We start from the raw sequence: 17,679 nt of genomic DNA, 5'->3' as shown, positions 1-17,679 counted from the left end.
ATTTTTCTGAAGAATGATATAAACTTTGCTGAAAAATAATATGAATTTTGCTGAAGAATGATATGAATTTTGCTGAAAGATGCAATGAACTTTGCTGAAGAATGATATGAACTTTGCTGCAAAATACTATGAATTTTGCTTTAAAATACTATGAACTTTGCTTAAAGATGCTAATAGTATGAATTTTGCTGAAAGATGCAATGAACTTTGCTAAAAAATACTATGAATTTTGCTGAAGAATGATATGAACTTTGCTAAAAAATACTATGAATTTTGGTGAAGAATGATATGAACTTGCTGAAGAATGATATGGACTTTGCTCAAAAATACAATGAATTTTTTTTTGCTGAAGAATGATATGAACTTTGCTGATTAATACTATGAATTTTGCTGAAAAATGCTATGAACTTTGCTAAAAAAATACTATGAATTTTGCTGAAGAATAATATGAACTTTGCTGAAAAATACTAAGAATTTTGCTGAAGAATGATATGAACTTTGCTAAAAAAATACTATGCATTTTGCTGAAGAATAATATGAACTTTGCTGAAAAATACTATGAATTTTGCTGAAGAATGATATGAACTTTGCTAAAAAAATCTATGCATTTTGCTGAAGAATAATATGAACTTTGCTGAAAAATACTATGAATTGCTGAGAGTGATATGAACTTTGCTAAAAAAATACATGTACTATGAATTTTGCTGAAGAATGATATGAACTTTGCTGAAAATTAATATGAATTTTGCTGAAGAATGATATGAACTTCGCTAAAAATATTATGAATTTTGCTGAAGAATGATATAAACTTTGCTAAAAAATACATGTACTATGAATTTTACTGAAGAATAATATGAACTTTGCTGAAGAATGATATAAACATTGTGAAAAAATACATGTACTATACATTTTGCTGAAGAATGATATGAACTTTGCTGAAAAATACTATGAACTTTGCTTAAAGATGCTAATAGTATGAATTTTGCTGAAAAATGCAATGAACTTTGCTAAAAAATACTATGAATTTTGCTGAAGAATGATATGAACTTTGCTAAAAAATACTATGAATTTTGCTGAAGAATAATATGAACTTTGCTAAAAAATACTATGAATTTTGCTGAAGAAAATATGAACTTTGCTAAAAAAATACTATGCATTTTGCTGAGATAATAGAACTTGCTGAAAAATACTATGAATTGCAGAGATGATATGACTTTGCTAAAAAAATACTATGAATTTTGCTGAAGAATGAAAATGAACTTTGCTAAAAAATACTATGCATTTTGCTGAAGATGATATGAACTTTGCTAAAAAAATACTATGAATTTGCTGAAGAATGATATGAACTTTGCTAAAAAAGTACTATGCATTTTGCTGAAGAATAATATGAACTTTGCTGAAAAATACTATGAATTTTGCTGAAGATGATATGAACTTTGCTAAAAAATACATGTACTATAAATTTTGCTGAAGAATGATATGAATTTGCTGAAAATTAATATGAATTTTGTGAAGCGATATGAACTTTGCTAAAAAAAAACTATGAATTTACTGAAGAATGATATGAACTTTGCTGAAATAATAGAATTTGCTGAAGAATGATATAAACTTGCTAAAAAATACATGTACTATGAATTTTGCTGAAGAATGATATGAACTTTGCTGAAAAATACTATGAATTTTGCTGAAGAATGATATGAACTTTGCTAAAAAGTACATATACTATGAATTTTGCTGAAGAACGATATGAACTTTTCTGAAATACTATGATTTTGCTGAGATGATATGAACTTTGCTAAAAAATACATGTACTATGAATTTTACTGAAGAATGATAGAACTTTGTGAAGATGATATAAACATTGTAAAAAATACATGTACTATACATTTTGCTGAAGAATGATATGAACCTTGCTGAAAAATAGTATGAACTTTGCTTAAGAGCTAATATATGAATTTTGCTGAAAAATGCAATGACTTTGCTAAAAATACTATGAATTTTGCTGGAGAATGATATGAACTTTGCTAAAAAATACTATGAATTTTGCTGAAGAATGATATGAACTTTGCTAAAAAATACATGTACTATGAATTTTACTGAAGAATGATATGAACTTTGCTGAAGAATGATATAAACATTGTGAAAAAATACATGTACTATACATTTTGCTGAAGAATGATATGAACTTTGCTGAAAAATACTATGAACTTTGCTTAAAGATGCTAATAGTATGAATTTTGCTGAAAAATGCAATGAACTTTGCTAAAAAATACTATGAATTTTGCTGAAGAATGATATGAACTTTGCTGAAAATTAATATGAATTTTGCTGAAGAATGATATGAATTTCGCTAAAAAATACTATGAATTTTGCTAAAGAATGATATAAACTTTGCTAAAAAATACATGTACTATGAATTTTACTGAAGAATGATATGAACTTTGCTGAAGAATGATATAAACATTGTGAAAAAATACATGTACCATACATTTTGCTGAAGAATGATATGAACTTTGCTGAAAAATACTATGAACTTTGCTTAAAGATGCTAATAGTATGAATTTTGCTGAAATATGCAATGAACTTTGCTAAAAAATACTATGCATTTTGCTGAAGAATAATATGAACTTTGCTGAAAAATACTATGAATTTTGCTGAAGATGATATGAACTTTGCTAAAAAAATACTATGAATTTTGCTGAAGAATGATATGAACTTTGCTAAAAAAAATACTATGCATTTTGCTAAAGAATGATATGAACTTTGCTAAAAAAATACTATGAATTTTGCTGAAGAATGATATGAACTTTGCTAAAAAAATACTATGCATTTTGCTGAAGAATAATATGAACTTTGCTGAAAAATACTATGAATTTTGCTGAAGATGATATGAACTTTGCTAAAAAAATACATGTACTATAAATTTTGCTGAAGAATGATATGAACTTTGCTGAAAATTAATATGAATTTTGCTGAAGATGATATGAACTTTGCTAAAAAAATACTATGAATTTTACTGAAGAATGATATGAACTTTGCTGAAAAATAATATGAATTTTGCTGAAGAATGATATAAACTTGCTAAAAAATACATGTACTATGAATTTTGCTGAAGAATGATATGAACTTTGCTGAAAAATACTATGAATTTTGCTGAAGAATGATATGAACTTTGCTAAAAAGTACATATACTATGAATTTTGCTGAAGAACGATATGAACTTTTCTGAAAAATACTATGAATTTTGCTGAAGAATGATATGAACTTTGCTGAAAAATACTATGAATTTTGCTGAAGAATGATATGAACTTTGCTGAAAAATACTATGAACTTTGCTTAAAGATGCTAATAGTATGAATTTTGCTGAAAGATGCAATGAACTTTGCTGAAGAATGCTTTGAACTTTGCTGAAAGATGCTATGAACTTAGCTAGAGTATGCTATGAACTCTGCTGACATATGCTGTGAACTCTACTGAAGTATGCTGAACTTTGCAGAAGTACGCTATGAACTATGCTTAAGTATGCTATGAACTATGTTGAAGTATGCTTTGAAATTTGCTCATGTGTGCTGTGAATTTTGCTGAATTGTGCTATGAAGTTGGATTTAATGATTGGGCAAACTATCAGTTGTTAAACATACATTTTAAGTCATAATTACACATCAGTCTATAGAATCAAATATTTACCATCACAATCGTAACAATTGTGAACACACTTCTAATTTCTGTACTACTTAATTGGTAGGTCCACGCCTAGAACAATTAATGGAGGAGCTACGTGTAGAAATGGACACAAACCCACCATTGCCTGGAGCTTACACACCGAAGAAAGGAGATCTTTGTGCTGCTAAATACTCAGAGGATAAACAATGGTATGTATGTAAGGTTTTATTTCTTTGCTGTGCATTCCGTCTACCCCTGGTTTGATGGGTAAAGATACTAGTTACTTGTGATGTCTGTACTCTTTCTCCACGCCTGGTTTGATGAATAAAGATGCCACTTGTGATTTTTTTTTACTCTTTCTCCACCCCCTCTACCCCTGGTTTAATGATAACGATGCCTGTTGCTTGTGAAGTTTGTACTGTTTCTCCAGCTATGGTTTGATGAGCAAAGATGCCAGTTACTTGTTCAGGGTTTCCATCTTCTATTTGCCATTGTCACTTCATTTGACAGATTCTTATAGGTGTCAGAATAATTCTGACATTGTTTTAAATGTATTTATAAATCAGATTCACTTCTTAAATATATATAATGTCTAACTATTTCAGATAGTTAGCTTGGAAACAGTCATTTAGAATTAGGGAAGTGTTTTCAAATCTACAATGTAATGTTTATGATTAAAAATCAAATTTTTCTTTCATTATTCCATGATTTTATGGTGTACATTGTAGGTATCGAGCAAAGGTAGAAAAGGTCCAAGGATCAAAGATCTCAGTACTGTTCATTGACTATGGAAATGTAAGTACATCCATCAAAAACTACTCCTTATTGAGATTGTAATTGATTTGAGTGTGTCATAATTTAGTTTTAACTTTGTTTAATGGTGTTTTTTTTTGCCGGTATGTAAAGAATACAGTTATAAGGTAATTTTTATGTTTTTTATGTTAAAGAAAGTTGAGTGTAAGTGCTCTGCTACTTTTGTTATGTTTCTTGTCAATGTAAGCATATTTAGATACTTTTTTCCTTCTGATTTAAATGTTATTTACAAGAAATGAAACTGCAACCAAAAAGTCAGCTATTTGCTGTAAATAGTATTTTTTGTATCTTTTATGATGGCGTAATTCCAAAAGTAATGCACATATACTTCCTTGTGATACAGTTTAGTTTTGAAACTGTAAAATTTTCAATATGACACAAAACGTTTGATTTCAAAGCTTGTGTTTATTTATTTCCTTGTTTTTGAAAACACTGATACCACCAATCCATTTCTCAGCAAGGTGTTTCATGTCTAACAGTTTTGGGTCTGTTAATTCTTAATCAGAGGCCTCTGTGGCAGAGTGGTTAAGGTCGCTGGCTTCAAATCACTTGCCTCTCACGGATATGGGTTTGAGACGCACTCGGGACATTGAATATCATTTGAGGAAGCCATCCAGCTGGCTTAAGGAAGGTCGGTGGTTCTACAAAGGTGCCAACTCGTGACCAAATAATGCATGAAAGGGCACCTGTGGTCTTCTAACTGGCTTAAGGAAGGTCGGTGGTTCTACAAAGGTGCCAACTATCGACCAAATAATGCACGAAGGGGCACCTGTGGTCTTCTAACTGGCTTAAGGAAGGTCGGTGGTTCTACAAAGGTGCCAACTATCGACCAAATAATGCACGAAGGGGCACCTGTGGTCTTTTAGCTGGCTTAAGGAAGGTCGGTGGCTCTACAAAGGTGCCAACTCACAACCAAATAATGCACGAAGGGGCACCTGTGGTCTTCTAGCTGGCTTAAGGAAGGTCGGTGGTTCTACAAAGGTGCCAACTCGTGACCAAATAATGCACGAAGGGGCACCTGGGGTCTTCTTGCTGGCTTAAGGAAGGTCGGTGGTTCTACAAAGGTGCCAACTCACGACCAAATAATGCACGAAGGGGCACCTGGGGTCTTCTAACTGGCTTAAGGAAGGTCGGTGGTTCAACAAAGGTGCCAACTCACGACCAAATAATGCACGAAGGGGCACCTGGGGTCTTCTAACTGGCTTAAGGAAGGTCGGTGGTTCTACAAAGGTGCCAACTCGCAACCAAATAATGCACGAAGGGGCACCTGTGGTCTTCTAGTTTGCTTAAGGAAGGTCGGTGGCTCTACAAAGGTGCCAACTCGTGACCAAATAATGCACGAAGGGGCACCTGTGGTCTTCTAACTGGCTTAAGGAAGGGCACCTGTGGTCTTCTAGCTGGCTTAAGGAAGGTCGGTGGTTCTACAAAGGTGCCAACTCATGACCAAATAATGCACGAAGGGGCACCTGTGGTCTTCTAACTGGCTTAAGGAAGGTCGGTGGCTCTACAAAGGTGCCAACTCATGACCAAATAATGCACGAAGGGGCACCTGTGGTCTTCCTCCACCATTATAAACTAGAAAGTTGCCATATGACCTATCATTGTGTTTGTGTGACATTAAACCCAACAAAAACAAAACAAATTAATGCTTATTCACATATAATTGTTTGTGCTTTGTTTTTCAGCGTGAAGTGACAGATGCAACACAACTGGCTCAGATGCCGTCACAGTTTGCTGTAATGTCTCCTCAGGCCACAGAATACATCCTGTCTTTTGTTACAATGCCTAATGATGTAAGTTAATTGCTTTACATATGGTGCACTGATCATATATCTAATTCCAGCGGAACTTCCATTGCTCAGCTGATTCTTAATTACTTACCCTTCACAGTTATGGGTTCCAAACCCTACTCGAGTTGTAGAATTCTTCCGTGTCAGGAAGCCATCCAGCTGCATATGGAATGTTACTGGATTTACACAGTCAGGTGCCAGCTGAATGAATGAAACAATGCATAGAGTCTTCTTTCACCTTAAAAAGTACAAAAGTCCCCATATGACCTTCAGTGTGTTGATAGATATAGTATTATGTATTTAACAAATATTCCAGGCCTTCGAGTGGTTTATCGTCTAATTTACCACGGTTCAGAGTTGAAATGCATAGGAATTGAGCCACGAGGGCTTAGCCCGAGTGGTTAAATACTGAAGCATCTGAACGATGAACCGTGGTAAATTAGACGATAAATCACAAGAAGGCCTTGATTGTTTTCATTCTGACATGCTCATTGACATATATTAATAAATATTATGCTGAACTTCATTTATCTGAGGAGTAATGTATCGGGCGTCATGCGGCAATTTGACGTCATAATTGACATCATAATGCTCTCTTACCGGTCCGCGCGTCAACCGTTGTTTATCGCAGAAAATACAGAGCTTGATTTCCTTCTTTGTTTAACTGGAAATCAAATCGAGTTATGTTAGAATACATGTTTTTCAGTGAATTATTGAAGTATTTATGTAAAATGTAATATATCTTTTAAATTCACAGTGAAAACTGTGAAACATGTATATCATATATTAAAATATATTTTTCATTGGTATGGAACTACAAAATGGATAAAATTCTGTTGAAACCATTGACATGAAATTATGAGAAAATTTGTTTGTTTCACAAGGGAAGATTAAAATATGTTAAACTCTAGAACACCATATCTCACATCTTAACTTGTCGCTAATGTCACTTGTGAAAATATTACATCTAGTGTTCACTCAGTGAAAGATATTTTGGTTTTAAACTGAAACTGCACTGTTTGCCATTCAGTCTCTATTTCTTTTATAAGCACCCCTTTTAACAGTTAATAGTACTGTTTAGACAGAAAGATGGACAAGTTCATTATAGAGGGTAAGGGTTAATTTCATGGATTGATGCAACCATGAAATCCACAAAAATTAGTACTCCATGAATAATAGTGATTTCTCAAGATGTGTATTTGTTAATGACCTTGATCAGTTATGGTGTTTGTATTCTGCTGTGTTATTTCACCAAAGACCGTTTACAGCCTGCCATATTTGTTCCATCTGAGAATATTGTCAGTATTTGGAAGGAAAAACAATAGAATGCTTGGCTGAAGTTTAAGATGCTACAGTGCACGACAGCATGGGCAGTGCCGTTAATTGTTTAAACTACTGGTGGAATTGCTTCATTAATCTAAAACAAAATGGTTTGTTTGTATTAGGAGGATGCCAAGATGGACGCCCAAGATGCCTTCTACAACGACATGTTGAATCGTCAGCTCATGTTGAATGTTGAACATCGTATTGGGGGCTGTGAATGTGTCTCGCTCTGTGATCCAGAAACAAAGGAAGATGTGGCAAAAGGTCTAATTAGCGGTGGTCTTGTTCTTGTAGAACAAAGGAAGGAGAAAAGATTTGCAAAGATGATCTCAGAGTACAATAAAGCTCAAGATCTTGCAAAGGCAAACAGGGTAAGTGACATGAAAAACTGTGAAAATATCTGTTACAGCAACTCTCAAATTGTTTACTACATTTTGCTGCCACCATTTCTGTATATGTGTACAAGCAGGATCAAATTTCTTTTTCTTTTCAAAGTCTTAGTGGATTTATCTTGAATGTATATCTAAAAAAAGTCCTGGTCAGTATTAAATGTAACTGTGATGTCATAGGTTTTCATCACTCGTTCGATTTAGACACTGGATGTGATAGGGATGCTGTATAGGTATTTATATTGGAGGTGCAAAAATTGGCGGAAATGTCATCGACCGCCAAAATCAAACGTCTATACTGAGGGTAATTATCAATGTGGTGTTTAGTCTGCACAAACAATAAACGCCCAGTGGCTTGTGAATGCTGTTGACAAGTTATCACCGAATCATTTGCCAAGGCTGGACTTTAAATGTGAAAACTTTTGTGAGCAGGGTGACGCCTATTAAACCAGACTCTCTGGCATTTCAATATGAATGATTTTTGATACCTAATTTGCATGTAAATTTTAATAAATACAGTTTCTTTGCATTTTCATTGTTTTATATATGCAGAGCATTTTAATCGAGGGAAGTAAACATGTATAACTTGTAAAATTGACAGTATGGATAGTATCCCTTGTTTGAGGATGCTTTGAAATGGCAGTGTTTAGACTTGGTGCTATCAACATTGACCGCCAATATCCCAAAAATTAAACCACTGCCAATAATAGTCTATATACAATATAGACATTGTATGTCTTAGTGGTATAGACATTGCAGATGGTAGGGGTACAGACATTGCAGTTGGTAGGGATATAGACATTGCAGTCTATAGGGATATAGACATTGCAGGTGATAGGGATATGGGATATAGGAAACTTGCTTCATTCTACAGTCTCTCTATTTCACAGTTGAACATCTGGCGTTACGGAGACTTCAGAGAAGATGATGCTAAAGAATTTGGATACAAGCGCTAACGTAGACCAATGCTTGACAACACAAGTGGAACGGGCAATGACGGCCATTTACACATTCAGCAATACACTGACGACACATTATAGATTCACAGGATTGAATGTGTTTGAATGAAGATTGTTGTTTGTATATATGATCGTTATAAAGCACAGCTACACAAGTGGAATCTAGGTTTTATATGTATTCGAAATCAAACCAATAAACATTACACAAGTTCTCTATAGCTTTTTTCAGAATTGTTTAAGATGAAAAGTACATCTAGAAAACCAGAAATATATATTTATTGCCTATTTAATACATGCTACTATAATCTTCCTTTTACCATTTGTTTTAGAATGGTTTTATGCAGAGGAGATCATTACATTATTTAATACAACTTTAGATTATCAAAACCACATATTTTTGTTAGAAGTTTATATATTTATTGAAAGTGTTTTCTTTTCTGGGTGTACTTTTCAGTGGTTATGGGTTCTAAAAAGCCCCTTTGTGATTACATAGGAAATTTATGTATTTTTGTCTTGTTTTCTTTTGTTCTTGTGAATGAAAGAACTTGTATATCGACCAGTGTGTTCTAAGAATAGCATTCATTATCATTACATGTTCATTTGATATAGCTTTAATAGTTACATACTAGGGTTGTCCATCGTTTAAAATATTTCATTCCATTTCTGTTTGGTGCTACTATTTCTATTTATGATACATGTATGATTTAAGTGATAACAGAATAGAAACTCAAGGGATTAAGTTCTCACCACCTCCTCCATTGTTTTCTTATAACGTGGCCTATTGACATTTTTGCTGTTTAGGGGGAGTAAGCCTATGTGACTGCACAGGCCCCATGTAAGCTTGCTCTAGATAGATCTATTGGTATTTCTAAGCAATAGGTATTATTTGATATGAACACATAGAAATCTTAGTGTCATATTTCTTATAGTTAAATTCCATGTAAATCTTGTCCACATGAACTTGTTATAAAGTTATTGTCGAGCCTGCTTGAGGTGAGCTCGACTTACTTGTCACTTTTGGCGGGTCAGTGCACATGTGCGTGCATCCGTGCATACAATTTTGTCCAGACCCTAACTTTGACATGCATGGACCAATCTCGTTTATATTTGGCATGGATGTTTACCTCAATGAGAAGGATTGTCTTGCGCAAACCCTATGTTCCTATCTCAAAGGTCAAGGTCACAGTTGGAAGTCAAAGGTCAAATTGAAGTTTGTCCGGAGCATTTCTTCTTCATGTATGGTGGGATTTTGATGTAACTTGGCATGAATGTTCACTGTTATGAGACGGAGTGTCATGCGCAAGAACCACATCCCTAGATCCAAGATCAAGGTCACACATAGACAGCTGGCAGGCTCGACATTTTGCCCATGGGCATACTTTTTACATAAGTGAATGACTTTGTTACATGGTATAAAGCAGTATTCATTATAAACAGATATACAAATATACTAATTTTTTTAAGATACGCTTTTTCATTTTGTTCATTAGTTACAAAGTCTGTACTTAGAAGGTTGAATGAAAAACTATATTTACAAACAGCTTTGTGGACATTATTCAATGTGGCTAATGTATTTCATGTTTTTGTGTATGTACCTGCTCTTCAAGAGTCTACTAACACATTTACGACTTATGCAGAGTGAAACTAGTTACCAAGAATTCTTACACCTTTTTTGCATTTTTTAAGCAGCTATGCTTATTAGTGATTCTATTTTGAATTTTGTATAAATATTTCCTATGTAGACATAACACAGGCTGCAATAAAACAGCATAATCTTTTACTTCTCGTTTGTTTATTCTGCCTTTGTTAGTTCTTGCTGTAGCTGTAATTGTGCCATTCTGGCTGTAGCTGTAATTGTGCCTTTCTGACTGCAGCTGGGATTGTGCCATTCCGGCTGTAGCTGTAATTGTGCTATTCTGGATGCCATTTGGCTGTTGCCTTTGAGCTAGGATAGTCATTCTGGTTGTAGCTATAATGGTGCCATTCTGGCTGCAGCTGTGAAGATGCTGTTCTGCCGTTTAACTTTGAGCTGTGAAAAAGCAATTTTGGCTGTAACTGTTATAGTGCCATTCTGGCTGCAGCTGTTATGATGCCATTCTGGCTATATCTGTAATTGTGCCATTCTGGCTGTAACTGTGATGATACTATTCGACTGTTAGCTTTGAGCTGTGATAGTCATTCTGGCTGTAGCTGTTATTGTGCAATTCTGGCTGTAGCAGTGAGGATGCCATTCTGGCTGCAGCTGTGATGATGCTGTTCTGCCATTAGCTTTGAGCTGTGATATAGCCATTCTAGCTGTAACTGTAATGGTGCCACTATGGCTGTAGCAGTGATGATGCCATTCTGGCTACAGCTGTGATGATGCCATTCTGGCTGTAGCTGTAATTGTTCCGTTCTGGCTGTAGCTGTGATGATACCATTCGACTGTTAGTTTTGAGCTGTGATAAAGTCATTCTAACTGTAGCTGTAATGGTGCAATTCTGGCTGTAGCTGTGATGATGCTGTTCTGTCACTAGCTTTGAGCTGTGATATAGCTATTATGGCTGTAAACTGTAATGATGCCATTCTGGCCATAGCTGTGATGCTATTCTGGCTGCAGCTGTGATGGTGCCATGATAATGCGATTCTGCCCTTAGCTTTAGGCTGTGATAGTCATTATAATTGTAGCTTTGAGCTGTGACTGAGCCATTGTTTGTGTAACGTTGAGCTATGATGATGCCATTCTGGCTGCAGCTGTGATGGTGTCATTCTGAATGCAGCTGTGATGATGCCATCTTAGATGTGGTTGTGTTGATATCATTTAGCTGCAGCTGTGTTGATGCCATTCTGGATGGCGCTGTGTTTATACCATTCTGGCTGCAGCTGTGTGTTAGCTTTGAGCTGTGATAGTCATTCTGGCTGTAGTTGTAATGGTGTAATTCTGTCTGTAGCAGTGATGATGCCATTCTGGCTGCAGCTTTGATGATGCTGTTCTACCGTTAGCTTTGGCTTGTGATAAAGCAATTCTGGCTGTAACTGTCATGATGTCATTCTGGGTGCAACTGTGATGATGCCATTCTGGCTGCAGCTGTGATGATGCTGTTAGCTTTGACCTATTGGCTGTAACTGTAATGGTGTCATTCTGGGTGCAGCTGTGATGATGATGTTCTGCCTTTAGCTTTTACCTGTGATAAAGTCATTCTGGCTGTAGCTGTTTTGGTGCCATTCTGGCTGTAGAAGTGATGATGCCATTCTGGCTTTAGCTGCGGTGATGCTATTCTGGCTGTAGTTTTGAACTGTGATGGCGCTATTCTGGCTGTAACTTTGAGCTGTGATGATGACATTTTGACTGTAGCTGTGATGATGCTATTCTGGCTGTAGCTGTGATGATGACATTCAAGCTGTAGCTGTAATGATGCCATTCATGATGCAACTGTGATGACGCCATTCTGGCTATAGCTCTGATGATGCTATTTCGGCTGTAGCTTTGAGCTGTGATGATTCCATTCTGACTGTAGCTGTGATGATGCTATTCTGGCTGTAAATGTAACGGTTGTCGCTGTAATGATGCCATTTATGATACAGCTGTGATGATGTCATTCTGGCTGCCGCTATGACGATCCCGTTCTGGCTATAACTGTAATGAAGCCATTCTTAATATAGCTGTGATGATTCCATTCTGGCAGCACTGTCGTGAGGCTAATCTTATTGTAGCTGTGATGAGGTCATTTTTAGCTCGACTATTCGAAGAATAGTCTAGCTATTCTACTCACCCTGGCGTCGGCGTCGGCGTCGGCGTCAGCGTCACACCTTGGTTAAGTTTTTGCATGCAAGTACATACAGCCATCAATTAAAGGCATATAGCTTTGAAACTTATTTTTTCTTTTTCTAGGTCAATAACCAACCTCTCTGGGTCAAGTCCCATAACTCTGACATGTATTTTGAGCAAATTATGCCCCCTTTTGGACTTAGAAAATTTTGGTTAAAGTTTTACATGCAAGTTACTATCTCCAAAACTAATGCAGATATTGATTTGAAACTTCACATGTGTCTTCGGGTTATAAAACTAGTTGATAGCAGCAAGTCCCATAACTCTGACTTTCATTTTGGCCAAATTATGCCCCCTTTTGGACTTAGAAAATTCTGGTTAAAGTTTTGCGTGCAAGTACATACAGCTATTTCTAAAAGGCATATAGATTTGAAACTTATTTTTTCTTTTTCTAGATCAATTACCAACCTCATTGGGTCAAGACCCATAACTCTGACATTTATTTTGAGCAAATTATGCCCCCTTTTAGACTTAGAAAATTTTGGTTAAAGTTTTACATGCAGTTACTATCTCCAAAACTAATGCAGATATTGATTTGAAACTTCACATGTGTCTTCGGGGTTATAAATCTAGTTGATAGCAGCAAGTCCCATAACTCTGATCTTCATTTTGGCCAAATTATGCCCCCTTTTGGACTTAGAAAATTCTGGTTAAAGTTTTGCGTGCAAGTACATACAGCTATTTCTAAAAGGCATATAGATTTGAAACTTATTTTTTCTTTTTCTAGATCAATTACCGACCTCACTGGGTCAAGTCCCATAACTCTGACATATTTTTTCAGCAAATTATGCCCCCTTTTAGACTTAGAAAATTTTGGTTAAAGTTTTACATGCAAGTTATTATCTCCAAAACTAATGCAGATATTGATTTGAAACTTCACATGTGTCTTCGGGGTTATAAAACTAGTTGATAGCAGCAAGTCCCATAACTCTGACCTTCATTTTGGCCAAATTATGTCCCCTTTTGGACTTAGAAAATTCTGGTTAAAGTTTTGCGTGCAAGTACATACAGCTATTTCTAAAAGGCATATAGATTTGAAACTTATTTTTTCTTTTTCTAGATCAATTACCAACCTCATTGGGTCAAGACCCATAACTCTGACATGTATTTTGAGCAAATTATGCCCCCTTTTAGACTTAGAAAATTTTGGTTAAAGTTTTACATGCAAGTTACTATCTCCAAAACTAATGCAGATATTGATTTGAAACTTCACATGTGTCTTCGGGTTATAAATCTAGTTGATAGCAGCAAGTCCCATAACTGATATGCATTTTGGTCAAATTATTCCCCTTTTGAACTTAAAACTCTTTTGATATTTAACCTTTTTGGGTAATATTTTCCTGCTTCTGGGACAATATTTCGAATAGTCGAGCTTGGCTGTCTTACGGACAGCTCTTGTTGATGCAGCTGTGATGTTTCCATTCTTTATGCAGTTATAATGATTTCATTCTGGCTGTAGCTCTGAGATGTGATGATGCCATTCCATCTGTAGCTCTAATGACATCGTACTGGCTACAACTGTGTGAAGCCATTCTGACTGTTGCTGTGTAACGCCATTTCGACAAATTTTGAGCAGTGAGGGTGCCATTTTTGTTGCAACTGTAATGTAGTCATACTGACTGTAGCTGTGATTACGCCCTTCTGACAAGCTTTGAGTATAATGACTCCATTCTTTCTGTAGCTATGATGATACCATTCTGGATGCTATTCTGACTTCACTATGACCTTGAGACTGAAAAACATTTTCTGCTTAATAACTAAAACGCTGTGGCCTGCAGTCTTAGATCTTCATAGGATGATTGCCTGCGGTCAGTAGATAGCCCTATCGTTTTAGGGAGTTATTGGGTCAAAAGTCAAGACCGCAATAGTATTGCGACTGAAAATGGTTTCCGCTCAATAACTAAAGAACACTGGCCAACCATCGTCAAACGTAATAGGACGATTGCCTGTGGTCATAAGATGGTTTAGTAACCTTATGGCCTACTAACTTCAAACTTATTGACTGTGGTCAGTAGATGACCTCTGTTGTTTAGGGGATCAGTAGGTCAAGGTCACAATTACGTAGACACTGAAAACAGTTTTAGCTTACTGAAAAGTCTCAGCTTAATAACTAGGTCAAGTGAGACAATATACGACAGTATACAGTGTGGCCCAGTAAGCGACATATGTTCCCTCACCACGTAGTGAACGTCTTCGGTTCCGGTGAAGTACGTCAGTAGGTCATGATTAAGACTATTCAAGATGAGAACTGAAATCTGTATCAAACATTATACATGTGGTCTAGATTTCTTTGCTGTAACTTCAAAAACAAGAAATTAGGTCAGTAGGCCACGATTAAGAATATTCAAGATGAGTATTGAAATCTGTTTCAATGTTATACAGGTGTTCCAAATCTCTTTGCTTTAGCTTCAAAAAACAAGATGTAGGTCAGTAGGTCAGGGTTAAGAATATTAAAGATGAGTATTGAAATCTGTATCAAGAATTATAAACGTGTTCCAAATTTCTGTGCTGTACCTTCAGAAACAAGAAAATAGGTTAGTAGGTCATTTTTAAGAATATTGAAGATGAGTATTGAAATCTATCAAACATTGTACATGTGGTCCAAATTTCTTTGCTGTAACTTCAAAAATGAAAAAGTAGGTCAGTAGGTCAAAATTAACTATTCAAGATGAGTATTGAAATCCGTATGAAACATTATAATTGTGGTCCAAATTTCTTTGCCATTGCTTCAAAAACAAATAAGTCCAGTATGTAAAACAAGTTTTTCCTTTGATCTGAGCGGGTGACCTAATTTTTGAGCCCACATGATCTAGTTTCAAACTTGGCCTAGGAATCATCAAGATAAACATTTTGAGCAAGTTTGTTGAAGATAGTGTCATGAAACCTCTATATGGCTGAAAGGGCCAAAATAGGAAATGTTGCCCCTTACAGGGACAGTAACTCTAGAACTCATGACGGAATCTAGCCGGTTTTCGAAAGGAGTCGAGATCTCATTTTGACTTAAGTTGTGTGTAAGTGTGGTTAAAATCTAATGTAAAATGTCACTACTATCGTGTTCACAAGGTAAAAATTGACAAATCTTGACTCTTTCAGGGATCAACAAGCAAATTCGATGAATTGGTATCCCCCGCCGAAAGGGTTTGTAGTGAGGAACGGCAAAAAATATATCCAGCAAAAAGTTTAGAATGTTACAAAGAAGCAAATAATTTCATTAGTCAAAATCAAATTAACAGAAAATGATTGGGTTTTTTTTTTGGGGGGGGGGGGGGGGGGGGGGGGAGCGGGAATGCATGATCGGGGTGGTGAGCATGACTGGGTGGAGGAGTGAGGTGAGAGAATGGTAAAACTTTGCATGTTGATAAATATTCATGAAAGATTTGAAAAAAAAGGAATAAAAAAAAATTGGGGGGGGGGGGGAGTGACCAAGGCAAGGTGGCGGCCAGGTGTGGGTACACAACTTCACATGTTTATAATAAATGTTCATGGAAAAGAATGAAAGAAGTTTAATGAAATTCTTCCAATTGGTTGGTTTGTTATGTACAAATCTGTGGTTTTTAAACAATTAAAGGGCAATAACTGTATGGAAAATTGACCAATAAAAAAAGAAAATGACGGGCATCATCAAAGTATGTTGGTTCATATTTATTTCAAGTTTCATGAAATTATACAAACTTGTTACTGAGAAATGGCTGCAGACGTGTAGTTTTCATTAAATCAAGGGCAATAACTCTAAGGGAAATTGACCAATCAAAAAAAACAAACTTGACGGGCATCATCGCAGTATGTTGGTTGATGTTTATTTCAAGTTTCATGAAATTCTACCAGGTAGTTACTGAGAAATGGCTTCGGACTGACGGACTGACTGACGGACGGACAACGCCATTTCAATACCCGCTCCCGATTTCATCGGCGGGGGATAATTAGGGGCCACAACTCTGGAACCTATGATTGATTCTAACGGATTCATCATTTTATCCAAGATCTATTGTTGTTAAAGATATCTTGCAAGTCTGTATAAAATCAAACCATAAATGAAGTCTATATATGACTGTAAAAGCCGAAGTAGCAAATTTTGGCCCTTTGAGGTGCCATGACTCAAGAACTCATGATGGGATCTTGCCAGTTTCCGACAGGAACCGAGATATTATGCCAATACAAGTTGTGTGCAAGTTTGATTAAAATTAATTGCAAAAGGTGGTCTCTACCGTGTCCGCACGAAATTGACGACGGACGAGGGGCGATCACAAATGCTCACCTTGTCACTACGTGACAGGTGAGCTAAAAAGCGGGGCAATATACGCCCGAGATTTTAGATCAAAGGATGAGGCAAGTAAAGATTAAAGAATGTGGGGGTGGGCGGAGTAATGTGGTGTGGGTGGGGGTTGTGTGGTTTGGGCGGCTCGGTGAATTATGCGGTGGCGATGACTGGATACAAAGACACAAGAAAATGAATTTGAAAAAAAAAAAAGATTGGAAGGGGTTAATGGTGGGGGAGGATGGGGGTTAGGAGGAGTAATGTGGGTTGTTGAACTCTACACAACGTCTAATCACCATGTACCCATATTCCAAGTTCCAAGTCAATGCCTTGAATAGTTTTTAAGTTAATCTGCGAACACGAAATATGATTCAGATTTTACCTTTGAGCTCATTCTGTATCCTTTACCTTTGACCTACCGACTCCGTTCATGTCCTCTGCATATCGTATCACTACACATCTATATACAATGTTCGAAGTAAATACATCGAATTGTTATTAAGTTATGTTCCGGACACTAAAGATGATAGACAGATTTGATCTTCGACCTCAGTTTGTGACCTTCACCTTTGACCTTCACACCCGGTTTTTGCGCTATTCACACTGTCTAATCGCTACCTACATATATGCCAAGTTTAAAGTCAATAGCTTGAATAGTTATCATGTTATATCACGGACA

The 17,679-nt window shown here is 36.0% G+C and overlaps 1 protein-coding gene across 1 annotated transcript in view; it reads left to right on the top strand.

The window, feature by feature from the left end:
* Positions 1-10,717, top strand: part of LOC123552980 (staphylococcal nuclease domain-containing protein 1-like) — a 31,021-nt gene extending 20,304 nt beyond the window's left edge. Inside the window, exons 18-22 of the mRNA XM_053541681.1 lie at positions 3,746-3,872; positions 4,392-4,458; positions 6,162-6,269; positions 7,712-7,960; positions 8,869-10,717. Coding sequence (XP_053397656.1) covers positions 3,746-3,872; positions 4,392-4,458; positions 6,162-6,269; positions 7,712-7,960; positions 8,869-8,934 — 617 coding nt within the window. The 3' untranslated portion in view covers positions 8,935-10,717. The remainder of the gene's footprint in view (positions 1-3,745; positions 3,873-4,391; positions 4,459-6,161; positions 6,270-7,711; positions 7,961-8,868) is intronic.
* The last annotated feature ends 6,962 nt before the right edge of the window (positions 10,718-17,679 follow it).

This window comes from Mercenaria mercenaria, chromosome 4 (genome assembly GCF_021730395.1).
Source record: "Mercenaria mercenaria strain notata chromosome 4, MADL_Memer_1, whole genome shotgun sequence".
In the NCBI taxonomy this organism is placed as follows: Eukaryota; Metazoa; Mollusca; class Bivalvia; order Venerida; family Veneridae; genus Mercenaria; species Mercenaria mercenaria.
This window is presented reverse-complemented; position numbering and strand designations above follow the sequence as displayed.